Source organism: Ailuropoda melanoleuca, chromosome 13 (genome assembly GCF_002007445.2).
Source record: "Ailuropoda melanoleuca isolate Jingjing chromosome 13, ASM200744v2, whole genome shotgun sequence".
Taxonomy (NCBI): Eukaryota; Metazoa; Chordata; class Mammalia; order Carnivora; family Ursidae; genus Ailuropoda; species Ailuropoda melanoleuca.
The window spans coordinates 2,503,505-2,526,559 of NC_048230.1; the positions used below are offsets into that span (position 1 = coordinate 2,503,505).

Consider the following 23,055-nt stretch of genomic DNA (forward strand, 5'->3'; position numbering starts at 1 on the left):
GAAAACAACCCAACTTAAAAACGAATGAAAGGGCCGCCCGGTTGGCTCAGATGATTAAGCATCTGCCTTCAGTTTAGGTCATGATCTCCAGCTTCCTGGGATCCGGCCTCACTGGGCTCCCTGCTCAGTGGGAAGCCTGCTTCTCCCTCTCCCTCTGCCTCTCCCCTCCACTGGTGCTCTTGGTCTCTCTCTCAAATGAATATATACAAAATCTTTTTAAAAAATTAAAATAAATAAATAAATAAGTTAAAAAAATGGGCCAAAAACCTTATAGACACCTCATGAAAGAAGATACACGAATGGCAAATAAGCATTTGTAATTATGCTCCACATTGTATGTAGCCAAGGAAATGCAAATTAACACAATGAGATACCAGTACACATCTATTAGAATGGCCAAAATCCGGAACACTGCCAACACCAAACGCCGATGAGGACGTGGAGCACCAGGAACTCTCACTCGGTGCTGGGAATGCAAAGTGGCAGCCACTTTGGAAGACGGTTTGGTGGTTTCTTAAATAACTAAACATTCTTTACCATACAACCCAGCAATAGTGCTCCTACGTGTCTACCTAAAGGAGCTGAAAACTTACGTCCACACAAAAACCTACACGCGGATGTTTCAACAGGTTCATTCATAAGTGTCAAAACTCGGAAGCAACCAAGACGTCCTTTAGTAGCTTAATAACCTGTGGTAATCCAGACAATGGAATATTATTAAGCATTAAGCAGAAATGAGCTATAAAGCCATGAAAAGACATGGAGGAACTTTAAATGCCTACTACTAAGTGAAAGAAGCCAATCTGAAAAGGCTACATACTGTGTGATTCCAACTCTATGACATTCTGGAAAAGGCAAAACTATGGAAAAAGTACAAAGATCAGTGGTGGCCAGGAATTGGGGTGGTGGCTGGGATGGACAGGTGGAGAGCAGGATTTTTAGGGCAAGTGAAACCACTCTGTACGATACCATAATGATGGATACAGGTCATTATACACTTGTCTGAGCCCACAGAATGTAACACCAACAGTGAACCATAATGTAAACTACAGACTCTGAGCGATGGGGATGTGTCAATGTAGGTTCAGCAGTCGGAACAAATGGACCAATCTGGTGGAGGATACTGATAATGGGTGAGAGGCTATGCTTCTGTGGGGCCAGGGAGGCATATGGGAACTCTCAGTACATGCCCCTCAATTTTGTTGTGAGCCCTAAACTGCTCTAAAAAAAATAAAGCCTGAATTTAAAAAACTGGTGAGGAAGCTGCACCGAGGAAAGCACAATTCCATGCAGTAGTGTGGCTAGTCAAAGCTCTGTCAGTCGTTCAACTGCTAGGGCATTTTGGGCTCTTCTTGGTTTCCAGAAATGAAAATTGTTGACTCTCCTAGTATCTGTTTTTTGAAAAGGCCTTGGGCCTACAGAGTAAAGTACCTAAGCATGCATAGGAGAGATGAGGTTAGACTGCTAGAGGCCTCTTCGAGGAGCCCAGCATCAGAACACTTCTCAGAGCTCACTAGAAATGACTGCTGCTCTTGCTCAGAGGGAACCCAATACACGCCTCTAAAGACTAAGCATGCTAAATCCCAGGTGGGTTAAAAACACAGATATGAAAAGAAAAACTTTAAGAATACACAGCTTTTTTCTTACTACTTATAGGTAGAGAAGAATGTGAAACAGGACAGATCGAAAAATCGATTACATTAAAATGAGGCTGTATCAAGAGATACCTAAGAAAAGGAAAGACACAAAGCAGAAAAAGGGTATCTGCGGTACTGGCAAAGGAATAATACTCGGAGCATATAAAGACTCCTACAAAGCAACAAAAGAAAGATCAGCAACCCCAAGAGCAATAATAACACCAACAGCGGGGCAAAGATTTGAACAGGCAATTCACAAAAGCAGAAACTCAAGTGCTCACAAGGCATCTCAGATGATCCTTAATGTTATTAGTAATCCAGTAAATGCAAATTAAAAACGCACGCTCTATACCATTTCATAATCATCAGAGAGACAAAAGTAAAAAGGTTGATAATACTAAATGCTGGCATGGATATGGTGCAATGAAATTCACACTTGTGGTAAGAGTACAAATGAAAGCACTTTGGGTGAAATCCAGTAATATTTTCCTACCTTGGGATGTGCATAACCCATAACCCAGCCCTCACGCCTATATCCTTTAGCGAAATTCTTGCCCATGTGAAAAATGTTCCCTGCATCCACTGTTTGTAAAAGCAAAAGACTGGAAACAAAAAACAAAAACAAAAAAAACCCCCAAAACGAACAAACAACAAAGAACAAAAAAAGACTGGAAACAATCTAAATGTCCATCAACAGCTGAATGGGTAAACGAATGGTGGCATAGTCATGCAATGGAATATGACACTGAAATTAAAATGAATGAATTCAAACAACATACATCAACATGGGTAATTCTCAAAAAACTGTCAGGCAAAAAAAGCAAGTCGGGAAATGATATGTATAGTACCACTGATGTAAAGTTTTAAAATGCAAACAAAATCACATATAATTTAAGAATATCTACAGATGCAACATACCAAAATACACACAGGAACGATACAAATCAAAATCAGAATAATGGTTACCTCTGGGCATGGAGGGAGGGGAATGGTGGGGTAGAGCACACAGGGGGCTTCAGTAATAACTGTAATGCTTTACTTTTATTAAAACAATCTAAAGCAAATGTAGGAACATGGTAAGATCTGACAAGCTAAGCGTTAAGCCCATATTCTTGACATTCTCTTTCACTCTTTCATTCTTTTTTTTTTTAGTATGCTATTTGATGCCCGGTAAGGATTCAACTTTATCTTCCATGAAGCAAATTTTCAGAGCCTCGTCAAAATCAAAGCCATGTCTTAGCATTATTTGTTGGTGGGAAAAAATGATTATGTTTTAAAACATATGGGGATACTTCCTACTTTTTCTATATTTCCTACTTCCCAGAGATATATTATATGCATAAATAATTGTATAGTCTTAAGTGACAGGAAGAGTTTTGAATGAACTTGACATAATTCTTTGGGTCTCGTATCTTGAGAGATATGACATTTTCAGTCCCTGGCCAGTCACAATAAAATTTTGTTCTCACATGACAGCTGAACAGATGGAAACCTCGGTCTCAGGTTTTACAAAAAGCAATGAGGTCAGAAAAGGCAAAAGCTAGTTTGACAGACTTTGCAGCTGTCTGTGCAAAGTGCAGGTGAAAGACTCCATTTATCATGAAAATCTGCTGGTTTTCATCTCTGAAAATAGCTAATAGTTCATCTCCTTAGGCATGAAGCACTGGGCAAGAAGTGGACATCAGCCAAATTTGTTTGAGCCTCCGAGAAAACTTCTGGGGTGGTACAGCTCATGTCGTTCACGTGCTGCTGGGTACAAGGCTCGCCAGCACGCTGCATCTGTGGAAGGTCACCACCACCCAGGTGTGGAAAGTTTGAAGGGTTCATTTCTTTTTCTTTTTTAAAAGATTTATTTGGGAGAGAGAGTATGTGCGAGCAGGAATGTGGGGAGGGCCAGAATGTGGGGACAGAATCTCAAGCAGACTCACCATTGAGCTCGGAGCCCAATGTGGGGCTCGATCTCACAACCCTGAGATCATGACCTGAGCCGAAATCATGAGTGGGGTGCTTAACTGACTGAGCCACCAAGGAACCTCTGGAGGGTTGTTCTGTTCTGTTTTTCCTTTTTTTTTTTTTTTTTTTAAAGATTTTATTTATTTATTTAACAGAGATAGAGATAGCCAGCGAGAGAGGGAACACAGCAGGGGGAGTGGGAGAGGAAGAAGCAGGCTCATAGTGGAGGAGCCTGATGTGGGGCTCGCCCATAACGCCGGGATCACGCCCTGAGCCGAAGGCAGACGCTTAACCGCTGTGCCACCCAGGCGCCCCTGTTTTTCCTTTTTTAAAAAAGATTTTATTTATTTATTTGACAGAAAGAGAGAGAGGGCACACAAGCAGGTGGAGCAGCAGGCAGAGGGAGAAGCAGGCTCCTGGTTGAGCTGGGTGTCCGATGCGGGGCTCGATCCCAGGACCCTGTGATCATGACCTGAACTGAAGGCAGTCACTTCACCAACTGAGCCACCCAGGCGCCCCAGGAGGGTTCATTTCTTAAACAGCCTCCTACAGGGGCACCTGGGTCGGTCAGTCAGTAAGGCGTCCGACTCTCGATTTTGGCTCAGGTCATGATCTCAGGTTTGTGAGATGGAGCCCTGTGTCAGACTCCATGTTGGGTGTGGGGTCTGCTTAAGATTCTCTCTCTTCCTCCGCCCCCTTCCTCACCCTTCCTCTTAAAAAAATACAAAAAACAAAAAAAAAAGAGCCTCCTATACATCTTGGGGGCATCATGACTATCACTAGTGACAAAAACTTTAAGAAGATAAAGGCACATCCCTAGAAGGGATTTATTAAGTAAAGATTTACCCATTTATTTTAGAGACAGAGAGCACGAGTGAGTGGGAGGAGGGGCAGAGGGAGGAACAGCATCCTGAAGCAGACACCCCGCTGAACGTGGAGCCTGACGTGAGGCTCCATCCCAGGACCCTGAGATCATGACCTGAGTCAAATTCATGAGCTGGCTGCCCAACCGACTGAGCCACCCAAGCACTCCTATTTTTCACTTTTAGAGCTTTAATCCACCTGGAATTTTTTTTAAAAAATAGAGATACAATTCATATATAATAATATTCACCCTTCTAAAGTATAATTCAGGTGGGGTTTTTTTGTACATTCACAAGGTTGTGCAACCATAACCACCATCTAGTTCCACAACAGGTCATCATTCCACAAAGAAACCCATACTTCTTTGCAGTCACATCCCGTTCCCGCCTCTGCCCTTGCCCTCACCAGCCTTGAATCTACTTTCTTTTAGATTTGCCTGTTCTGCATATTTCACGTAAATGGAATCATACAACATGTGACCTCTTATATTTGGCTTCTTCCACTTAGTGTAATGTTTTCAAGGTTCATCTATGTTGTAACATTCCTGTTTACGGCTGAATAATATTCCATTGTGAGATTATACCATATTTGTTTCTCCACTCATCAGATGATACACATTCGAGTTGTTTCTACTTTCTGGCTATTATGAATAATGCTGCTATGAACATCTGTGCACAAGTTTTCATGTGAACATACTTTTTCAATTCTTTTGGGTGTGTGTCTAGGAGTGAAATTGCTGGGTCGTATGGTAACTCTATGTTTAACTTTTTGAGAAACTGCCAAAGTGCTTCCTAAAATTTTGGCATTTTACATTCTCACCAGCAGTGAAGGAGAGTTCCAGTTTCTCTATGTCCTTGCTGGAACTGATTTTTGTATATGGTGTGTGGTAAAGGTCAAGATTAATTTTTCCCCCATTTGGACATTCAATTACCCCACATGATTTATTGAGAAGACCATCCCTTCCCAACTGAATTACAGTGCCACTCTGTCACAAATCAAGTGTCTATTTATATATGTGGGTCTATTCCTGAACTGGATTCTGTTCTGTTGGTCTATCTGTCCCTGCTGCGAGTACCCCACAGCCCTAATTACGATAGCATTAAAGTAAGTCTTGATATCCTGAGACTTAAAACTCCAACTCTGATCTTTTTAAAAAGTTTTAGGTATTTTTTTTTTTTTAAAGATTTTATTTATTTATGTGACAGAGAGAACACAGCAGGGGAGTGGGAGAGGAAGAAGGAGGCTCCCAGCGGAGGAGCCCGATGTGGGACTTGATCCCGGACCGCCAGGATCACGCCCTGAGCCAAAGGCAGACGCTTAACGACTGTGCTACCCAGGCGCCCCAAAAGTTTTAGATATTCTTAAGTCTTTTGCATTTCTACCTAGAATCAGCTTATCGATTTATACCCACACTCCCACACCCCCCCAATTCAACCCTTGCTGGTTTACTGTATCTAGATATTAATTTTGGAAGAACTGACATCTGCTTAATAGTGAGTCTTTTAATCTATGAACTTGAGCTATCCTGCCATTTTAATGTTTGTTAATATTGTGTTGTTTTCTGTGTAGAAGACTTGAAAATTTTTTGATAGATTGATTCCTGGGTTGTTTCCTGATGCTACTATATATGGTTTCATTTAAATTTTTTCATTTCAAATTATTTGTTGCTGGTATATAAAAATATTAAAAATAGTTTTAATACTGACCTTATATTCCGCAACTCTGCTAAATTTGTATTCTAATAGTTTACCTGTAGATTTTTTTGGATACTGTCATTTATAATTATATTCTCTGTGAAAAATGACAGTTTTGCTTCTTCCTTTCTAATCTGTACCTATCTTTTATTTCTTTAAAAATTAATTTCCTTTTTGTCTTATTGTTCTGAACAACAGAACTTCAAGGGCAATATAGGAGAGAAATGGCTAGAGAGAAATGGTGGTGGCAGACATCCTTATTTTATTCCTAGTATGAAGAGAAAATCTTTCTATACTTGACCATTAAGCATGTTTATTGTAATTTTTTTTTCATTAACTGATTCCTTCATTTCCCAGGTTTGCTTGGTCCTCCCATCCAGGGCCTTGGCGACCCTGCTGATGGCTGTACACTCCTCTGGGGTGTGGCTGTATCTGACTCCTTACTCTGTGTTGCACAACAGGAGGACCCTTTTGACTGAGTGGTGGAAGAGGGTTCAAGCTCTCAGTGGGAAGGATGGTCTCACAGAAATCAAGGTGGGCTACAGCTTAATGAAACAGAGAAAAGTGAGTGACTGGGTAGGTAAGAGATTCAAAAAGCTCTTTAGAAACAGAAAAGTTCTGTGCAAAAGGGAGAAAGCTTCACGATTGGGGCAGTAGCACATGCATACAAAAACTGGAAGGAGAAGGTTCAGTTTTCCTGAACATAAGTTCTTTTCTTTCAAATTTTTTAAAAATTAAAACAAAAATTTTTTTAAAGTAAGCTCCACACCCAGCATAGAGCACAATGTGGGGCTTGAACTCACAACCCTGAGATTAAGACCTGAGCCGAGGTTAAGAGTTGGACACTTAACTGACTGAGCCACCCACGTGCCCCTGAACATAAGTTCTACAATCAGACAATCTAGAAGGAAGCTAATTTAATTTCAGGAAGCATGGAGTTTTATGTCAATTCTCAAAAGAAAATTTTATTTTGGCCTACTCATGAGTAGGGTAACACCACTGTTATTTTTTTGGTGAACTTTGTTATTATGGAGAGGTTTAAACATATGTGAAGTACACAGAATAGTATAATGACTCCTTATGTACCCGCCAGGCAGCTGCTACCGCCAAAGACACGGTCCTTCTCATCACGCTGCATCTCTGCCTCTAATCCAGCGGCCTCACCGGGGGTGGTTTGGCTACACCCCCACTCATGCTCGGATGTTTGGCAATGTCTGGAGACACTTTCCTTTGTCAAAATCGGGAGGGTGTTGCTGGCAGCTAGTGGGTAGTGGTGAGGGGCGCTGCTGAACATTCCACAATGCATGGGACAGCCCCAGAGCGAAAGGTTCCCTGGCCTGAAATGTCAACAGTGCAGAGGGGAGAAACCCTGCTGTCAGCTCTCTGTAGCCCTCACTTAATTTTTTTGAAGTAAAATGTACATATATTGGAATGTACGATTCTGAATTGTTTAATTCTGACAAATGGATAAATCCTTTTGCCTTGTAATGCACACCCTCTCCTAAGCTTCTATATAAAATCTTTATCAGATTCAACCATCTTACTCCTATTCCTACTTTGCTGAGGTGGTGGTGGTGTTTTTAAATCTATCGCTTATGGGTATTACATTGTTATTGATCCACTTGCTTTTATTTAAAGGAGTGCTTAGAAACACCCTGCCACACTTAGGTTTACTGAGAACTACGCCCAAGAATAACCATCCTATTTTCTCATTTTTCCAACTGCCATTATGCATGTACCACCTGATTCTCTTTTTCCTTTTCCCTGGTGTTTGGGCTTTAGAAAAAAAAATCTAAATTTTGCTCTAAGTATTTTTTCCAGATGGTTTTGAATTATGTGAATATATGGTCAAAATGTAGTGTACACACACACACACACGTATATATAATGGAATATTATTCAGCCTTAAGAAGGAAGGAAATTTTCAAACATGGATAAACCCTGAAGACACGCTAAGGGAAACAAGCCAGACACAAAAGGACAGATGTTGTATAATTCTACTCATATGAGGTACGCAGAACAGTCATATTCACAGGGACAGGAAGGATGGTGGCTGCCAGGAGGGAATGGGAAGTTACTGTTTAATGGGGATGGAGTTTCAGTTTAAGAAGGTCTGGAGGTAGATGGTTGCACAACAGTAGTACTTAACACTACTAACCATTTAAAAATGGTTAAAATGGTCAACTTTATGTTATGTATGTTTTACCACAATAAAAACAAGGTCAGTATGTATATGAAGATAATATAAAGGAAAAGACAATAACTTCACAGGCTCAAAATATTTCAGACTCCATACATAATATGACTATCTAGAACGGGTGTGTGAGAGTCTGATTCAGTGCTCTTATTTAAACATGAGGATGGGGCGCCTGGGTGGCTCAGTCGTTGAGTGGTCTGCCTTTGGCTCAGGGCGTGATCCCGGCGTTCTGGGATCGAGCCCCGCATCAGGCTCCTCCGCTGGGAGCCTGCTTCTTCCTCTCCCACTCCCCCTGCTTGTGTTCCCTCTCTCTCTGTCAAATAAATAAATAAAATCTTAAAAAAAAAAAAAAAAACACGAGGAAACTGAGCCTAGAGCAGGGAAGCCATGGCTCAAGATCACAGGGGCCATTAACAGCAGAGTGAGGACTGGACCTCAGGTCTTGGGGTCCTTTTTCTCACACCACATTGTGCTGCTTCCTCTATGGTAAGTTTGTACTAATGGATTCTACTTCTACTGTGCGCTCAGTCACAGATACCATCGCCGTAAGACTAATTAATGACCCTGCAAATCCCGTAAGATTCCCTGCAAGATCACTATCTAGGAAGAAGCATTACAAATACCGTATGGTTCGGTTCCATGCGCCCTTGCAATTGCTCAAGAGGACTCTGGCGTGCACAGATCGATAATTCACTTTATGTAGTAATCCGGAAGAGAATAAAGAGCGGGAAAATGTCTTTCCTATTTTCGGCACAAGTATTGAAGATAATCTAAATTTAGGACCTAGTGCCTTTGTGGCAAAGCAAAGGCAGCTGAGATTAGGCTAAAGCTTAGCTTTCAATTCTACAGCTTTCGTTTGGATTAGAGCTGCTACACGACCTGAGTCAGAATTGGCCGCAGTCTCTGTTAGCTACCTGATTCCTGTGGCTCTGTTGCCCTAGTAACCATGCCTCCTGCTACAGGACTGCTTGTGTCTCTCAGCTCAGATACTCGGGGCAGGTGTGGACCTGGCGACACCTGCACTTCATGTGGGAATCCATCAGGGTCACTGTGCCCTTCAGTTCCCACCTGTGTCCTCTTCCAGGCTGGGCTCCTTTATCACCCACTCCCATATGCCTTGTGAACAAAAGTAAAATTCCAGCTTCACAGATGGTTTTCTCATCCACATCTCAAAGCAGAAGTTAATACTGGCCAAACTGCTATTTTTCTGAAGATACGGGCTTTGACTCCAAGCTGATTATTTTAACATTCTTTTGAAGAAGAGAAAATCTGAGGAACATAGATATGATATTGGATTTATGTGACAATATGAAAATATCATAGTTATTAGGCACTAAATCAGCTAGCATGGCCCAGGCAAAGCTGCAAACTCATGAACATGTTCCCAATGAGCCAACTTCATGTTCCAGGGGCTTCATCAAGTCTAGAGACAGAATGTTAGTAACTCCTAACTTTAAAGCTTCTCTTGGATACACACAGATCATTACTCCACATCCTCTCTGATTAGACACAATAGTGAGGTGGACAGAATGAATTCCCAGTGAACGGGTACTAATGAAACTGGAGACATGCTGGGGCATTCTTCTGCTGTCTTCAACGGAGAGAATTAGTTCTATGCTTATGACATTCAAGAGTCAAGAATTTCAAAACACTGAAACTATGCAGTCAGTGGCTGTCTGGATCCATGCAATCTCCCAGGAAGCTTTCTGAGACAATACTTTTGACTCCCACTTTTAAAGCTGGTCAACCAGAGAGCCTGCAGCAAGTAGCGACAAGATGTCATGACCAGGTGAGGTGGGTACTGAAAGCAGAAACAAAGTCATATTCTTGGCTTGAGAAAGCCAAGATTAGGAAGAGCGGGCATTTGTGGAGGGCTTCCATGAGCCAGACATTGCACTAGGCACTTGATGTGTCCTGTTCAGTCCTCACAAGTGCCCTGTAAGGCAGTACCACGATCATCCTCATTTTCTAGATGAGGAAACTGTGCTGGCAGCTTTGTCGAAGCACAAGCAGTTGCTATGTTGCAGAGATAGGATTCAGCTGCAGACCTACATGACTCGGGACCCCAGGACCTTCGTGCTCACACCACACTGCTTTTTCATAAGCTAGGGAGGCGATGGCCTCACAAAAAGAGAATAAAAACAGAGTGCACGTATCAAATTCAAGAGATTCCTGATGTTCACAGCTATTACATCTCGGCTTTGATGCTTCATGAGAGATTCATGAGGCACTGGGGCACATGCCAACTTGCCATCTTCCTGAGACATGACTCGGGTCAGCAACGCTGAGGGCCCAGGGTGAGGGCAAGTCACGGAGCCGGGAAACAGCTGAGCCTCAACCAAGCCGACTAATCTGATGGAAGAGCAGGATTTACGGAATTGTCTTGAATTATACAGTCTTGCTTAAAAATGTCGTTGGGAGTTCTTTCAAATACAAAAAGTAACCCAAACAGGTTAAATGTTGCTACACAGAAGTCTGGAGAGGATTTATTTTAATGAATATCTGAGAATCGTTTACAATCAGTATGTGAATAGCTTGTATCTGAATAGGTGTTTGTCAAGAATTAGGGGCTGAATATTATTGTTTTTGTTTCTAAGGTAAACTGTTCTCCAAATTCAAGCTGCTCAAATTTCAGACAGTCTGGATAGGTGGGGGCTGAAAAGAGGTGACTCCGCTGCAGCAGGTAACTCATCAGAGCTGAGGTGATACAACCGGTGCGGAGATGTCTTGAAGCACAGAATTCAAGTGAACAGAGTGGGGTTAATCACGGAAGGCTTCTTGGGGGAGGTGAATAGCGTCTCAGTACCGAAAAGATAAGCCTTTCTTTGCTTGCTACTCTCAAGTGGTCTCTGCCCAGCTACTACAGGATCCAAAATAATCAGAGCCTTTGTTGCTCCCTCTGCCTGGACCCTTTACTCCTCGCTCCTCTCAAGCGCCAGCTCTCAGAGGAGACTTCTCAGAGTGTCCAATCGAAAGCCATTACTCCCTCACGCCCCTAAGATATTCTTCCACAGAACCTACTTTTATACCCTTTAGCATACTTACGGTAAAATTATCTTCTCATTTATTTGTTAACTCATATCTTATCTGTCTCTTCTGACTAGGATGTGAGCACCACGAAGGACAGAACTTTTCTGTCTTGTTCCCCGCGGGACACCTGTGTCCAGCATAATGCCTGGGTAGGTAGCAGGGGCTCAACAAAAACGGCTTAAATAAGCGGATGAATTAAGCTCCCCAAACAGGGGAAATCAGCAATTTATTTCTCCAGAGTAAATCCTTACTAGAGAGATTTGTCTTTGACCTATGACAAAAGCCACAAGAAAAAGGCTCTGAATTGGTAGATTCATCTCACCTGTTCTGCTCCCACCATGCTAATTGGCTTGCACTTGAAGAGGTGGGTGATGAACTTGGGAATGAAGGAGCTGTGGATAAAAAAAAAAGGGGGACAAATTAGGCTTATTCTCTCTCTTTTTTAATACTTTACCTATTTTCGAGAGAGAGAGCATGTGCGAGCGGGGGTGAGAAGAGGGAGAGGGACAAGCAGACTTCGCACCGTGGCGCTCGATCTCATGACCTTGAGATCATGACCCGAGCCGAAATCAAGAGTCAGATAGGGGCGCCTGGGTGGCTCAGTCGTTAAGCATTTGCCTTCAGCTCAGGGCGTGATCCCAGTGTTCTGGGATTGAGCCCCACATCGGGCTCCTCTGCTGGGAGCCTGCTTCTTCCTCTCCCACTCCCCCTGCTTGTGTTCCCTCTCTCGCTGGCTGTCTCTCTCTGTCAAATACATAAATAAAATCTAAAAAAAAAAAAAAAAAAGAGTCAGATAGATGCTTAACAGACTGAGCCACCCAGGGGGCCCCCGGCTTATTCTCTTTTTGGTAAAGAACTGCAGAAACTGTTTTTTAAGGCCCTACACTTCCATCTACAAGAAAACTGAGAACTCAAAGTAGTCGCTACTTTGGCCTCCCAGCATCCACTGCCTTCTGCTTCTTTCCAGCCCAAACCCTGGTTTTATTTAGGTATATGTGGTCTTCAGATGCTGGGGAAAAGCTGATCCCTCCTAAACCTACCGGTGAATTCTAATTAGCCTCAGCCAGTCAGAGCACGGCATTCCCTTGTTGGCTGTTGCTGGTCCTGAGGTGGGGACACGATCTAAGCCGGCCAATCAGACCCGAGGAAGGGACTTCACTGCATGGCTGGGGGAAGACTTTCTCTCCTTCTTCAGGGTATTCTTATGTTTGGATAGAACACCTAGAGCCATTTTACCACCATTCTAAGGATGAAGCCAGCCCCAAGGAGGGCAGGGTAGAGTAAGGAACTTAGGTCCTTAGTGACATTGCTGAACCACTGAATCAACAACCATCTTTAGATGTGTCCTATCTCTGACCATCTGGTTATACGAAATACAAAGTTCACTTCATGTTTAAGTGAGTTTAAGTCATGGCTTCTATTACTAGCAGCTGAAAACAGACATGATAGTGAGATAGTTAAAGGATGTTAAATGCAAAGACAGAAAATAATTGCTAAGGGAGTCACTGTCAGAACAAAGGAAAAAAAATACATGATCTCTGAAAAACTTACTGGGGATTGGAGGGCAAGCTGGTTTGTGGAAAGGGAGAAGGAATTTTAATAGGTCAGGAGGGCTTTTTAGAAAAAACTGCAGAGCCTGAGCAGAGAAAGCTGTTGTACAGGTGCAGAATGGAAGGTGTGGGAATGAGAAATGCCTACAACCAAGACCAGATCCAGGGTGGACTGACCAGGAGAACATAGGGCCCATGACCAAGGAAGGAGCGATAATAAAACAGGATGTGGAAGTCAAGATAAAAGCTGGCCAGCTCCCTCCTCTCCCACTCTGCAAAAGCTGCTCCTGGGGCCATGACTCCCCCTCTCCGATCTCACTACACATATGTGCCTGCTTGAACACCGGATAAAGTACCGGCCACCTCACTGGAACGGCACTGGCACCTCAATTCCAGCATATCCAGGACTCAGCTCCACCCTGGGACCCAGGCTCAGTGGACCCGAAATCATCTACCCAGTCATCCACACCAGAAACCAGGAGTTTCCCGAGACTGCTCCCTTGGCCTTCTACCTCAATATCCAATCAGTTCCCAGTCCTTTCCCTGCACTCCCTGCCCCGCCCTCCTGACCATGCCCACCACTGCTGCCCTTACCCTTCTCACTTGAGCTCTTTCAGTTCTTTCCTACCTGGTCTTGCTGCCTTCAGCTTCATCTTTGCTAACCATCAGCTGCCAGAGGGATTTGTTGCAGAGGCAAACATGCTCAAGACCCTTCCCTGATTGAAATCCTTACAGTGCTTGATTGTCTTGATTCTCCGTCCCTCGCCTTATCATGCTATGCTGTGGCACCCTATGCTTGATTCTGCAGGCTACTTCATGCCTCTGGGCCTTTGCTTACACTGCTCCCTGTGCCCAAAATACCCTTCCTGTGGCCTCGTGGGTCAGTACACACACACCTGCTCAAGGACCTCTCTCCTTATGAAGCCTTTCCTCAGTCACCTGCACCATACTCTCCATAGAGTCCACAGACCTCTAGCTTAGCATATAACCCTCTTTACTATACTGATTTGCTTACATGTTTATTTCCCTCCACCTGACTGTAAGGCAAATGAAAACAGGGACCGTGTCTACTCAGCCAAAGCACTTAATTCTATGTCTGAGACACAGCAGGTGCTCAAATGGCTGCATGCTGAATAAATAATAAATAATAACAAATTAAAATGGTAGCAGCTACCACTTTTTGAATGTCAGCTTGGTACTAGCACTTTACCAGACGTTTACACATGACTTCTCATTTTATCCTCTAAACCACTAGTAAGAGATTTGTCTTATCGCCCCACTATTGAATGGAAGAGAATCAGCTTAGTGGATGAAGGAAGCTGCTTATGGTTCAAATAGTCATTTTTTTATTTTTTAAGATTTACTTATTTTTTTGAGAAGGGGGAGGGGCAGAGGAAGTGGCTTGATCACACAACCGTGAGATCATGACCTGAGCCACAACCAAGAGCTGGATGCTCAACAGTCAACAGACTCAGCGCCCCTCAAATAGTTTTAATTGAGGGGTGATCTTGATGTCTAAACAGGAAAGACTGTTGTTGCTTCAGAGACCAAATGGAGGCAAAAGGAAACATCTATGGCTTTGCATTGATGAGATAAGAAAAGAAGTTAAAGAGAAAGCAACATAAACTCCAGCGATCAGATCTAGGGGCAGGTTTGCTGATCAGGAGAGAGAAGGGCGACCACGTAATGTAGAAGGGATTCTTCAGGGCTCGAAACTACAGCCAGGCCAAACAAGTAACGTGAGGTTGAATTCATGACTAATCACAATGGTACTCGCAATTTATAACTTAAGGTACTTCTCTCTAGAGCAGACTTCGATTGTACCCTGCAACTGGCTCTGTGTGCTAGTCTACAAGAGTGGGGTGAGGAAAATACAGGGACCAGAAGCATGTCACCGGGAGGGCGAGAGGAGAAATCCCGGCAATGTGATGGGGAACTGATGGGGAACGGCCGGGGCTTCCCCAGCCGTGTGGGGTGGTGGCAGCTCTTGCTCTTGCTGGGGAAGGATCTTCCCACAGTGGTCCCTGAGGCTTCTACTCTTGGCGGGGATTTTACAAGGAGAGGGTACTATGGATTAAATCAGAACACCACTTTTTCTATCAGAGGTTAAACTTTTCCAGAGATAGAGATGGGCATCCTATTTCTAGCTCACCCAATATGAGCTTAGTAATAAAATTAAAGGGCTCTGAGAGAATGTGAGGGTGATGCCAGGACCAGCTAATAAGCAAATCGACCCGTTACTCATTCTACCGTTAGCTCAGTTAGACCCCTGTGCAGCCACACTGGAGGTTTTTGGCCACAGTAAAATTTTACAGAGACGTTGTTTCTACCAAGGGTATGGGAGTGTCACGATGTGATTTATCAGCAAAGCCTTTAACACACACTGACGAGCACTCAGCGAGTGAAGGGAACGTCAACTCCCGGTTCATCTGCCATATTGCAAACATTAATGCCTCCCTGGAGAGCCCACTCAATCCTTTCTTGACAAACTGGAAACTGAAGCTAATGCCACAACCCCCTCCATAATTGTTGTTCCTTAGGGATTTATTTGTGATGGAGAGAGCGAGCCTTAATTGAATACAAACCGGGAGAGATTTGGGGAAGACAGAAACTTGGAGCCCTAAATCCCCCCTTGGGACTTGGATGAGGACAACCTAAGTACAGTAGCTTGGAATAGGCTGACCTTCCCGAAGCCCTTCATTGAGACGTGTGCCAAAACGCTTGTTTGCTCGTTGGTCAGAGGAGGCACTGACCCTCTACTACATTGCCTGGCCTCAGGGGAAACGGTGCTACAGCCAGATGCTGACTGGCAAAGGACCAAACCATTTATTTCCTTACTTCCAAATGTCAAGCCAGAAATGGCCACACATGAGGACGTAGCAGGAAGACACGCAGCACAAGCGTTCACTTCATCTCCTTTGGCAATGGAACCCCTGGACTTGCTCTGCCCAGTTTCTAGTACCTTTCCTGGACTCAAGGATGTCCAGAAGCAGATAAATTCTGGCAGCCCCAATAATAAGTACTATGGAGAAGGAGGAAGAGAAGGCTTAAAAGAAATAGAACTGAGGGCTCCTACTCTAAAAAAGCGTATAATCTAGTTGGAGAGACAAAATATATACATGAAATCACTAAAAAATAATTTCAATTATCCAAACCTGTGGGGAGGCAGGGGTACTATTATGTCCACATAATTCAAAGTAATGGTTTCTCCAACTCATTTCTTTTTTTTTTTAAAGATTTTTTATTTATTTATTCTACAGAGACAGAGACAGCCAGCGAGAGAGGGAACACGAGCAGGGGGAGTGGGAGAGGAAGAAGCAGGCTCACAGCAGAGGAGCCTGACGTGGGGCTCGATCCCATAACGCCGGGATCACGCCCTGAGCCGAAGGCAGACGCTTAACCGCTGTGCCACCCAGGCGCCCCTCTCCAACTCATTTCTGAGTTTGTCTTCATGTGGTTGATGTTTTCATGCTGTTACTGTTGTCTGTGACTTTAAGTAGTGGATTTAGTTTTAGTATGCTTCTTTGGGGTAGCAAAAAATTTGTTCGCCTACAGGGACCAGAATAAGCTCCAGCTGGATGGTGGGACACCTGGATTGTCAGCATGCTGGTGGTAAGTATGGCATTCAAAATAACCCAGTGATGAGAATGTTCCAGGGGTGCCTGGGGCAGGTGGGGGGTCAGGGTGGTTAGTCGGTTAAGCGTCTGACTCTTGAGCTCAGCTCAGGTCTTGATCTCAGGGTCATGAGTTCAAGCCCCATGTTGGGCTCTAGGTTGGTTGTGGAGCCTACTTAAAAAAAGAAGAAGAAGAAGAAGGTTCCAGGACTTACTTTGCAAATTTAATGCAGAACTGAGTGAAGTATTTCCGCGTGGAAGCCAGGTTGTCACGGATGATAGGGACATTCTGCTTAATGTGAAGAATGACAGAGGTGACATAAGGGCTCTGGTCACCAACGTGCTCCACATTCTGCCACTGCATCTGAAAATGGAGACAGGGGAAGAGAAGCCTTTAGACCCCTCACAGGAGGAGTCTGACCCGTTCCCGGGAAGGGGCAGGTGGAGTGGCAATGAGGCTACAGCTTGCTCTCACGGCTGCCATTTTATCTTGGGCAGTGTATCTTACCTAATCTGTCGTGGCTGACTGTGGATAAATACAAGTAAGCCCACCTTATCTTGGCCAGTGAGGTGTGACTTAGGTATCTTTTCCTAACCTGCCCCCTCATGCTTGAAATAGCCTTCCCTTCCCATCTAGTGGCCATCTTGACAAAGAACCTTCACCAGGCAGGTGAACTGGACTGTCCTGCAGCTGTTCCCAGCAGAAGGAGGCTGTGTGAGGACAGGGCAGGGGCAGCCACCTGTGAGCACGCTGGTAGCTTGGGAGATTGGAGGTGGCTGGGGCTAAGTGAAATGAAACCTCGATGAGGGTGACTTAGGTCTTTCTCTCAAGTAAATTGTGAAGAGGGGAGGATTTTGAAAAAAGGGAACTGGAAATGATGGGACGTGTGAGACTTACTTTGAAATAATCTAGACTTAGGAGGAGTAGATGAAAGAAGATTAGTGAAGCTGGGTGACAGGTCCATGAGGTTTGTCATACTGTTTTCTCTACTTTTTACACACCGTTGAAATTTTCCATAATAAAACATTCAAACCTTACTCCTAAAACCTTTGAGATTCTGTTGGGGTTTCCATCAAGGGAAAGAAAAGAAGATCCCTGGCGATTACGAGGGGGCAGATCAGAGGGTAAGACAGAGGCATGAGGCAGAGGGCAGGAAAGAGGGGCAGGGATGGCATGGATGGCAGGCGTGGGGCAGACCAGCACCACTGAGAGGACCTGAGTGGTCCCTGACCAGGCCATGAACACAAATGAGAGCCCTGCTTGGCTCAAGCTCTAACCATCTGAGCATTGGGAGAAATGCTCTGGAAAATGTCTGGAGTAAAACAGGGAAAGAAGCAATGCCGCCGTGCCTTTCCCTCCCTGGATACACACAGGAGAAGAGAGGCAGTGTCGGCTCCCAGCCTGCCCCGAAGCTGGCAGCCAATGGGCACTTTAATCCTGAAAAGAGCAGGAATGTGCCGGAGGAGGTCTGCTGCCTCAGCCTCTCAGAGTGGAGCTGGGGTGTCTGTTAAAAAGATCCGAAGCCAAACACAAACCATATAATAGAAGGAGGGCAGTAGTTCTGAGGCCTTGATGTCTCTGGCAAGAAAACACCATATTTTTATGGAGCTCTTGGGGAAAGGAAAAATTCAATACTGAAGGAACTTGTTTAAAAGAATCATATTGTGCGTGGATGACTCCCCAGCGCCTGGGAAGCCTGAGTGACTCTATGTTTTGTCCTAATGTTTTGTCAAATCAGCACATATTTATATTTTAAAAGCTTTAGGTACGGTAAGCATATAAAAAAGCAGGAAGGCACTTCCATCTTCATTTTAGAGATAAGAAAACCAAGGCCCAGAGACCTTAAGTCTTATGCAAGGTTCCGCAACAAAGTGCCAGATAGAAAAAGCTCTCTCAAGTTTTTTACTGGGGAGAATCAGAAACAAACAACAGAGTAACAGTGGAAAGTTCTATATGAACTGACTTTATATTCTAATGCTTTGGTTACGTGTAATGTTTTCCTCATTGTCTTTTTATCTTATTCAAAAGGCTTCTTTTCCCATCTGATTTTAGAGAGTTGACCCATCCAAACAGTGAGCATCCTAGGTGATGAGCTTAAATGAGCTCATAGGCGAGGCCCAAACTGACAGATGCTGTTAATGTCTGTACTCCATCTTCTCCCCAGCTCCGAGACAACACTCGGAGCAGAATGCTCTGGGTAAACACAGTAATTTGGGAAGGGAGCTTCATGCCCCCTTCCTCCAATTGCCATGAAGTTCTTCTACAGTAATGACTACTGTTTTCCAAGTTGGCAGCATTTTATATTTCAACATCTCAAAAACTTAATGAATAATGATCTGACAGAAGACAATGGTAAAAGGAGGTGGTGATGTGCCCTGTCACTGGCTACAACGCAACTCTGAAGCAAGATGGAGTGTGGGATGTTGGACTTCGAGTTCCCGCTTGATCACCACTGGCCATGTCAGTACATATCCACCTTTGGAATATATGTGAAAAGATCTGATTGCTCTAACACGTTAGCCAGTTATGACTCCGCTGGTTAAGTTAAAGGAAGTATTAGCAAAAGTAGATTTGTGATTTTAAATTTAAGTCAGCTTAATGACAGAAGAAAACAATTTAAAGTACTGGAGAACAATGAAAGCTGATGTTGGTTTTACTATTTAAAAAAAAAAAAAAAGTCTGCAAAACGTAATTGGCAGCGACTCTGTCCAGTCATTGGCTCAGATGGGTTGATGCTTGCCATCACCCATCCCAGATGACTTAAGGTTTGAGCTGTAACCTGAACGGCCCAAGACATGGACATTAGGACCCACCATATGCAAGTCCCTTTGCCTGGCACTCTGCATACATCTCATTTACTATTCACACATGAGCTCTTTGGGTTCTCACAGCAATCTTGTAGATGAGGAAAGTAAAAAAGCTTAACAAGGTTAGGTAGCTTGCCCAAAGTTACACAGCTGGTAAATGACAGAGTGGAGACAACCCAGACCTGTCTAAAGCCTGAGCAGTACAGCATCAGGATGTTTCCTAGACACTTGTTTAAAAAAAAGGGGGGGCGCCTGGGTGGCACAGCAGTTAAGCGTCTGCCTTCGGCTCAGGGTGTGATCCCGGCGTTATGGGATCGAGCCCCACATCAGGCTCCTCTGCTGGGAGCCTGCTTCTTCCTCTCCCACTCCCCCTGCTCGTGTTCCCTCTCTCGCTGCCTGTCTCTGTCAAATAAATAAATAAAATCTTTAAAAAAAAAAAGGGGGGGCGCCTGGGTGGCACAGCGGTTAAGCGTCTGCCTTCGGCTCAGGGCGTGATCCCGGCGTTATGGGATCGAGCCCCACATCAGGCTCCTCCACTATGAGCCTGCTTCTTCCTCTCCCACTCCCCCTGCTTGTGTTCCCTCTCTCGCTGGCTGTCTCTATCAAATAAATAAATAAAATCTTAAAAAGAATAGTCTTTTCAACAAATGGTACTGGGATAGCTGTATATCTACGTGCAAAGGAACAAAGTTGAATTCTTACCTCACACCATATGCAAAAGTTAACTCAACTCAAAATGGACTGAAGGCCCAAATGTAAAAGCTAAAAGTATAAAAAGCTTAGAGGAAAATACAGGTGTAAGTCTTTATAATTCTGTTTTAGGCAATGGTGTCTTAGATATGACACCAAAAGTATAAGCACCAAAAGAAAAAATATAAAAATTGGACTTTAACAAAACTAAAAACTTTAGTGTTTCAAAGGACGTAATCAAGAAAGTGAAAAGACAACCCACAGAAAGGGAGAACATATTTGCAAATCATACATCTAATAAGGGTCTAGTATTCAGACTAGAAAAGAACTTTTACAACTCAACAAAAAGACAACCCAATTTAAAAATGGGCAAAGGATTTCAACGGACATTTCTTCAAAGATACACGGATGGCGAATAAGCACATGAAAAGATGCTCAACGTCTGAGTCATCAAAGAAATACAAATACAAACTAACACCATAATGAGGTAGAATGCCTGTAATTTAAAAAAAGTGCTGGTGAAGATATGGAAAAATTAGAACCCTTGTACATTGCTAGTGGGAATGTAAAATGGTGTAGGTACTCATGGAAAACAGTTTGGCAGTTCCTCAAAATGTTAAGCACAGAGCTACCACATGATACAGCAGTTCCACTCCTAGGTATACATGTGAGAACTGAAAACGTATCCACACAAAAACTCGTACATGAATATTCATAGCATTATTTATAATAGTTAAAAAGTGGACAACCTAAATGTGCCTCAACTGATGAATGGATAAGCAAAATGTGTTATATCCACACAATAGAATATTATTCAGCCAGAAAAAGGGAGGAAGTACTGATACATGCTACTGCATGGGCAAACATTGAAAACATTAGGCTAAGTGAAGAAAGCCAGTCACAAATGACCACATATTGCATGATTCCATTTATGTGAACTGTCCAGAATATGCAAATCCACAGAAACAGAAAGATTAGTGATTGTCAGGGAAATAAGAAGTGAGTGCTAATGAGTAGGAGGTTTCTTTTTTTTGGTGTGACGAAGATGTTCTGGAATTAGTGGTGGTGGTTACACGGTCTTGGGAACATACTAAAACCCACCGAATTATATATACTTTAAAAGGGTGAATTTTGTGGTATATGAATTATACCTTAATGTTTAGAAAGGGGGAAGATATTTGAACTAGATCTTAAAGAGTGTGCTCATTGAGCAGACAATAGTGCGAAGAGAATTCTAGGCAGAAAGAAGAGAATGAGAAAAGGCATGGAGGCCCCTCAAAAGGTAATGCATTCAGGGAAGTAGAAGTGGCTCAGGGCTAGAACATGGGCATATGCACAGGAGTGGCAGAACTGACCAGGCAGCAGAGGGACAGATAATGAAAGGCCTGTGTGCTGCCCAAGGAGGTCATGCGGTACCTTCAGGTGAGAACAGGGTTTCTTCCCAGAATGACGTAACTACATTGCTTGGTTCAACCCATTTTTGTCAGAAAAGCCTCCTTTCGTCAACTCAGAATCACCCAACAGTTCTACTCCAAGTGGGCAAGCCCAACACTCATTTTTCTCACTATTTATAAAATCCATTTATTTATAGCATCAATTATTCAAAGGTTTCTCCCCACCAGAATATAAACTCATCGAGGGCAGCCAATCTCCCGTTTCCAATCTTGACTACGTAAGCGCAAGTACCAAGTGCTCTGTGAAACTGCAAAGCTGGGTAACGAGACTGGCAATTTCGACAAAGTTCTGAGCTTTCCTAACTATAAATCTCTGCTCATATCATCACCCTGTTTGGAATGCTCTCCTAATCACAAATTCGTTCAAAACTTCACTATCCTTCATGGCTTTCTTCGCTTCCCCACCTGATACGGAGAGAGAGATGAACTCTCTCCTCTTTTAAAGAGGGCGTATTTTGTACTTCTCTTATGTTACTGATTTCCCCATACCTTATACTGCTGTTATTTGCGCATTCCTCTCATCTCACACATCTCCTACCCCACACTTTCTGGAATCTAAGCACCTTGGGGTAAGGTCCATGTCCTTCCTGGCTTTGCAGCTCCCAGCACTGTGCTCGGTAGAGTCTGAATTGAACTGTCCAACTAGCAGCAAAAATGATGGAACCAGAGACAAAAATAAGCATTACCGCAAAACAGAAGTTTTAAAAAATCCTAGAAGAAACGACACAAAACAGGACGCAGACACAAATAACAGAGTGTATGTTGAATCAATCTGTGACCACTTGGCTTGTTTATATCTGGTCAATTTCATCACATGGATTTCATTTTAGCAGAATACCAGAAAACTCAGACAAAGAGTAATGGTCTCCCAGCTGCTGCGTTCCCTGGTCTGTGGTTTTCCTATGATATAAACAAAAGATTCTGGAGGTATGGTCTCTGTTAATATTTGCTGGTGTGGGTCTGGGGGAGAAATGGGTGGTGGTAGGGGGGAGTGGGAGGGAAATCCGCTAATGAACTGACAGTTCACATAAGCAACACCTGGAGTGTTAAACTCCCCTACAACTGTTATTTTACTGGGGGAAAAAAAGTCCACTCTTCCTTTGGTAAATGTAAAATTTTTTTACCAGCTGCATTCCGATCTAAAGTGTGTGGCAGTTCAGGAGAGATGGCAGCTGGAGCAGATCACATGCAGGACACAGTGAATGTTTACCAGCAGCAAAGGGATAATCAGAGCCCGAAGAATGAATCTTCAGAGCCGCGTTCCTTTAAGAAAATGGGTAGCCTCAATTTGCCTGCTCATATGCTACCCATAAACACTGAGAATACCGGAAATACACATCCACATCCGATCGGTGGAAGGATCAACCTTTTGAATAGAAACTCTGTGACATCAGCTATTCAGGACTCCCCACTTAGCTTCATAAAACCCTGTGGCTTAAGTTTTGGTTTTCACCCTATTTCTGTTAAATGTTTACAATCTACTACAAAACCAAATTCAGACCAAATGTGTGCTTACACAACCTAGTGACATGGCCACTCCTCCGGACAAGAGGGAAAGAGCACC

At 43.5% G+C, this 23,055-nt stretch overlaps 1 protein-coding gene across 2 annotated transcripts in view; it reads right to left on the reverse strand.

Moving 5' to 3' along the window:
• VPS53 (VPS53 subunit of GARP complex) overlaps window positions 1–23,055 on the reverse strand; it is a 132,483-nt gene that overhangs the window by 9,801 nt on the left and 99,627 nt on the right. For both annotated transcript variants that reach the window (XM_002918044.4, XM_034640122.1), the window contains 2 exons: window positions 16,755–16,903; window positions 11,698–11,767 (listed from right to left, as the gene is read on the reverse strand). In XM_002918044.4, coding sequence (XP_002918090.1) covers window positions 11,698–11,767; window positions 16,755–16,903 — 219 coding nt within the window. The remainder of the gene's footprint in view (window positions 1–11,697; window positions 11,768–16,754; window positions 16,904–23,055) is intronic.